Consider the following 6,451-nt stretch of genomic DNA (forward strand, 5'->3'; position numbering starts at 1 on the left):
GGGGGATGCCTCTGGGACAGGGAAACAGAGCCATGGCACAACTGCAAAGCTTCATGCATTAATTTTGACTGGCAAACCACAAGTTTGACCACTTCCCAACCCCTAAAAAATGAGAACAAAAATGTGGCAAGAAAGGAATTTTTTACCAGCCTTATTCTCTGAAGCACTCACAAGATTTTACTGAAATGTTTGCAGGCCTTACCAACTGAAGACAGATCTAGGGGAAGAATTTAATCTAGAACCCCAAGATTATGAAAATACAAGTACCTGAACATGGATTACTGTAACAGGAAACAGTAAGAAACCCGAGATGTGTGTTAACAGACACTCTAATTGTTAATGTGCGTGCACATGGAGCTTACCACAGGTGTCAAGGCATTTAAAAGGAAAAGCACTACTCAAATGCAGGTATTTGCCAGCAGCTGCATCACCACCATATTCTCTAGCTGGTTTTGATTCAGTTCAGTGGACAAAGCTAATCCCACAGGACAGTTTCATTCACTTTTATAACAGCTACTGACCTCACTTCTGTGTTTGAGCCCTGCTGTATGATCATGACTAAGTGTGGCAAGCAACAAATCACACTGCCAGGAGCCAGTGCCTGTCCTCTCTCTCTCCTTTCAAAGCTTTCATTCATTTCTGCATTTTTTAAAGTCATGCTGCTTCAAAACAGCTGATCCAGATGGTGGATGTTCAGATTTCGAACTTCCCACATGGAGATGTGGCTCAAGAAAACAAAAACTGTTACTACCTGCTGCTGACCTACTTCTTTCTTTAATTTGTTTCCTGCCATATCACAGAATAAACAATACAGTTCAATGAACTAGTCTTCCACACCCACCCACTACTATGTAGTGAACATAAAATTAATAGAGAAAGGAGGGGGACAGGAAAATAAAAGTGCAGCATGATGCAGTGGGGGGCAGGGGGCAGCAGTTCTCACCTCTGTCATAGTCATCTTCCTCTACTGCTTTTTCCTGAAGCCTCTGAAGCCGTAAGATCAAGGACTTGATCTATGCAAAGAGAAAAAAGTATTAAAAAACTGCATTTAAAAATATTTATACTATTAACCTTTACATAGATTTAATGGATCTATCACTAGAACAGTCCAATTTTGAGAGTTAAACCCAACATTTGTTAAGTGGACAGACCTATTTGGAAGTCAGCTGAACTGTAGTTATTTGAACCAAGCATAGGTTTAGTCCAAGCACAGACAGAGAATAAAAAAACCCAATATTTCTTGAAAAAAAGATCATATGATCACAGGATGTTTTTCACCCTTTGACTAAATCAAAGAAAGGATTATTAGAGGATTCTGCCAGCATGATATCTACTGATCACACTGTACTCAGTGTGCTTTTAGGCCCATTCTAACCATTTTTTGCCTATACAAGTTTTACACAGAACAAATCCAGAGTTTCAATATGGAAACCATATTTTCTTCTGCAAGTAAAAAGAGAAATAGAGTATGAATATTTTAGTACAGGTATTTTCATGTTATGGCACAGAAAATTTGGTTCATATGCGGCCAATGATGATTCTTTAAAATATAAATTAGGTTCATCTACAAAACATTGATGTTTGCAGTTTCAGAAATGTTCGTGCTGCAAATGCTGGAGGTGGAAAAACAGTAAAACACAAAAAATACCTGTACCACACACAGATTACCCTTTCACATTCAAAAAAAAAAAAAGCCCTCTTACCATAACCGAGTTTTATTTCCAAGGCTACTGTTTCTCTTTGTTAATATGAACGGTCTGGACTAAAGTTCTAAATTTACTAAAAGTTGGTAAGATTAGGTGTGCATTCAAATGGCACTAACAAGTTTTTACTGTTAGAAAGTACATGGCCTGTACCAAACAAGCCATTATCAGCACTGAAAAAGCTAAGCTTGGAAAAAGAAGCAGCATATATCCTCACAGCCCAAAGCCTGAAAGTGGCTGGGAAAGCAGCTTCCAACCTAAGAAAATCCATACTTTAGACATTCTGCATTTACAAAAATTTTCAATATTTCCTGAAACTCTTTTGTATTTTAAACCCTACATTTAGCTCTAAATTGCATAGAGAAAAATAGGTACAGTCCATCAATAACTTACTAGAAAAATTCCATTATCACAACTACACAACACATGAGTTAGGCAAGACGTTAAACTTAATGGTATACCTTCTAAATATGGTATGTGAAAGTGGACTAGTCAGAAAAGAACTATAAAAAATAAAGCCAGAAAATAATCAAAGAATTAACGATAGGCTATAGGATGCCCCAGAACCAAAAAAAAAAACCCAACATGATATATATATTCTCCCTTTTCCTCAAAGGTTTTATTTTATTTTGGTTTTCCCATTCTGAAACTCCAGCCTTTTTTCTTTGAGACTAGTAAGGAATGTGTGAAAAATTGAAGGGAGGAGCTCTGAATCCTCACCATAAATTATTTTCTGCATTTTAATGCCATGCTCTTGGTAGAGTTTTAAAGAAGCCTGCAGTAAGAATGATTCAAATGACATTTTTTTCATATATATGATGTATAACAACCATCTACACTAAGCGTACAGCTCTGCTGCTGTTTGCAGTGTTTATTCCATCACACACTCACAGTGGCAAGTCATTTAAAGTTTGCTTGGATATTGCAGGCCCACAGCAAGCTGACTGATGCTGTCACAGTAAAGTGTTCTCCATTTGCAGGCTGGAAAGATCTCTGGAGCTCAACTAATCAAAGAAAGAACTACTCCTGCACAGCATGGCCTATATCTGTACCATGTGATACTGCTTTTAATTTTGTTCTAGTAAGTACAGAAAAAGCATCATTTTAACAACTTTGGTATTGCCTCCTATTCTTGACTCCAGTTGCCTTTGTTCCTTTCTCAAAAGTTTGAGACATGCTCATTTTCATTACAACAGGAAGATGCTTCAAATTAAACATACACAACTGGCTAACCAAGGGCAAAGACATCTGAGGACACAAATCTGCAATCCTCTCTTCAAGGAATTAATGAATACAGAAATTAAAGATAGCAATAGGGTTTTTGTGCCCATCAAATAAGCCTACTGAAAAGACAGAAAAATAATTTCCTATTTTGATTATGTTATATATTCCCAAATTAGCAATGAACTAATTATCCAAACCATCCCAGACTACCGGTAGATTGTCATTCCAGGCATGAAGCCAAAGAAATTGCTCCATGTCTGTAAGTAAGAGAATCTAGTTTGAGTTCTACCTGCATCCTCTATGAAAAGTATTACAGAGCATCTTAAGCCCAGGTCAGACGTCATGGAGAGAAAACAAGTATAAAAAAAGTTTCTCCACCTTTTGCACTACCCAGACATCAGGGTTGTGTAAACTCTCCCCACAGCAGGTTGTTTCATCAGGCCTCAAGACAATATAGTGCATCTCAACAGGTATGTCTGAACTAAGGAATACAAGAACACGGGTTTCTGAAAGGCATCCCAGAAGCTTGGGGTTCTAGTGAGACAAGCAAAAAAGTGCACCTTAAATATGTGAAAACCATCACGTCCACATTAATCCCTGGACTACTTCTTTCATGCACAATAAAGCCAACATTTGGCTCCTTACTGCAGGTAAGCTCAGAACGTTTTCTCTCCGATGCTCACCCTGCCTTCCCAAAAATTGTATAACAAAACATAACTGATCCTTCTTATAACTTTGCAACCTCTCTCCCACAAAGAACACAGTGAACGAGACTGCCCATGTATGTGGTAAGTACATGCATGTGCAAAAAGAAAGAGTCCTGAATCAACAGCCCAGCAGTCCTCTGGGGTGAAAGGGAGAAAAAAACACTTTCAAATCCCAGTTAGAGTTTGAGTAGGGACTTGACTCCTATTTTGTGCAAGGAAAGTACCCATCTGTTAGATTACAAACTACTGTCATATAGGTGACTCGCTCCAAGAAATCTTCAGCTGAACTTACACATCTTCAGCTACAAAGTTTAGTGTTGTTAAATCACAGTGCTTCAAGAAAAGAGTTTACTGCCCCTAAATTCTGTACTACATACACTCCAAACTGCAGACAAAACAGCCTCCTGTGGAAGAAAATGGTATGTGCTGAATTCAGAAACTGGTGTGTGACATACTAGAAATGAGAGGATCGTTTCAGCAGAACATAGAACAGGTTACTGCAACATCATCTTTAAAAAAATGATGAACATGAAACTGGTTCTCTCACTTCTACCACACAGACTGCTACTGTAGAACCCTATGAACAAATGCCACAGAAGCCATTAATATCCCAATTCCTATATTAACTTCAACCTTGGGACTGCAAATAAAAACGTTTTGAGGACCAGGGGGAGGAATCAAAAATGAAGAGATGACTAACCTTCAATGTGTTGCGGTTGCCAAGCAGGCAGTCCTGTAGCACTGGTTCATACTTTTTCATCAAAGTATCCCAGTTATGTTCACTAACAGTGAAGCTACTTTCATAGCCTGAGGTGACAGAAGAGCCAGCAGATGTTGCATCCGAGGAATCTGTAGAATATGAAAATGTTGCATCTGTATCGGAGAGAGAAACTGTCTCACAGTCTTCTGGTTTACAATTTGCTGTGGTCTCATTTTCACACTCCAAATCTTCAGTGGGCCTGGAGAAGCCATGCAAAGTTCCTAGGCGCTCACAAGTTTGTACCATTTCTTCTGGCTTTTGCAGACTTTCTGCAGTGCTGGGATGCAGATAGTCAGCTTCCTCACTGGTTGACCTGCCTTCAGCATCGTTTACTCCAGAGGCCAAGTTCAGGGACAGCTGTATGAAGCTGAAACTTGAACTAAAGCTATCATGTGCACCAACAGGACGAGAAACACCATCTCCATTTTGATAGTCACAGTTGTTGTTCACTTCTGTCTGATCCAAAGCATGCACGTTTGGGGCCTTGCTCAGTTTAGTGCTGTGGCTTCTCGGCTGTGTACAACACACAACAGAAACATCTCCTTTGCTTGTTGCTGCAGCAGGATACACTGCTATCACCGTGTCTTCTGACCGTGGACTCTTGCAACACTGAAGGCTTTGGCAGTGTCCTGGCATACTTCCAGTAGTGGCCAACGCTGCTAGGCCGTGAGCAGGAGCTACGGCACTACTCGCTGCACTACACTGTAAGAAGTCAAAGTTATTTTGGCATCGTCTTTGAAGAGAGCATTTCTCAAAGTCTCCACAATGCTGCCTGCCATGTTTGAGCTCTTCTGGGCTGAATGGTTTGCAGGCACCCAGGGACTGAAATTCTATCTGTCTCTGAGCTTCCGGCCTCATGTATCCAGGTCTTCTTGCCAGTTTCTTTTTACGAAGAGACCCTGTGGACATTAAGTGCCCCTGATCACCTGAAGGAGGGGAAAAAAAAGTCTAATTAAAGTGTTTCTGCAGTTTTTGAGGCTTAATATATTGTATCATCTGAAAATACTTGTTTAAGGAATTCAAACAGTGCATCGCTTTCCATTTCAACTAAACAAGGATTCTGACCATACTGCTTATAGAGGAGAAAAGGTGTTGCTATAGAACACTACATTCATTCACTTTCTGAAGAGCTTGCACCTGCTTTTAAGTGAAATCACTGACATAATCACATGCATCAGGACACAAACCTGAGTACAATGAATCACATCATCTTCCCTATTCATAGCACCACTCTGTGCTTCTCAATTTGCTTAGAAGCACACTGAAGCACAGACCTTGTTTAAGTCTCTCTGATCCAGAATGATTTTCAGACTCAGAAGCACATCTCGGATTGGACTGAATCTGCATCAAAAAGACAAGAACAATACTCACAAAGAAATTTTGTGTGTAATCTGTTGTTGCTCACGTCCAGTTTCTTGTGCTCATATCCAAGTTTTGTTAGCATGAGCAAGTGATTCAGATTCTGCTTCCAGAACAGATGCGACTCTGTAGCACTCAGATGGCTTATTTTAAAAGTTGTCGTTTAGATTTACTGTACTACCTACTGTCCAAAATGTAGATGAAGAGAAAGCTTTGCATGCAGGACCATCCGTCCTAGAAAACTAATGTCACCATATGCTTGTTGGCATTACTGGAGTATAAACGTCATTAAGAAAGGGCCTCTATTCAATAGCTAAGTTTCCCCATATATACCTATATGAAAAGGTAAATCTGCTGTTTGCAAAGCAGAATAGAAAGAACCAAGGTAAAAAACATGCAACAGATATTAAAAGTGAGAGATCAGAATGTGGCATCTTGGTTTTGTTTTCTGTACATTTCTATTAAAAAAAAAAAGTGGGTGAAAGATTACATGGTGAGTACTTTTATGGATTTACTGCTAGTCAAAAGGAATTCCATTTGTCTGTCCTGCACACAATCAATTTGAATATAAGCTCTGCACCAGCATCCATTTTGTAACACAAAAAGAAAAAAAAATATTGACTGGATCTATTTGCCAGAATCACCCTTGAAAGGGATCTAGTGACTAGCTGAATTATGCCCTCAATTAGCTGCCAGCT

The 6,451-nt window shown here is 39.4% G+C and overlaps 1 protein-coding gene across 1 annotated transcript; it reads right to left on the reverse strand.

Moving 5' to 3' along the window:
- Window positions 1-866: 866 nt before the first annotated feature.
- On the reverse strand, window positions 867-5,735 carry LOC103780005 (disrupted in schizophrenia 1 homolog; the record flags this gene model as incomplete). The annotated part of the gene is made up of 3 exons (XM_008947654.1): window positions 867-1,013; window positions 4,335-5,320; window positions 5,669-5,735. Coding segments are annotated over 3 exons (1,200 nt in total), but the record flags the coding sequence as incomplete, so codon positions are not given.
- Window positions 5,736-6,451: the final 716 nt, after the last annotated feature.

This window comes from Merops nubicus, unplaced genomic scaffold, assembly GCF_000691845.1.
Source record: "Merops nubicus isolate BGI_N331 unplaced genomic scaffold, ASM69184v1 scaffold10689, whole genome shotgun sequence".
Lineage (NCBI taxonomy): Eukaryota > Metazoa > Chordata > Aves > Coraciiformes > Meropidae > Merops > Merops nubicus.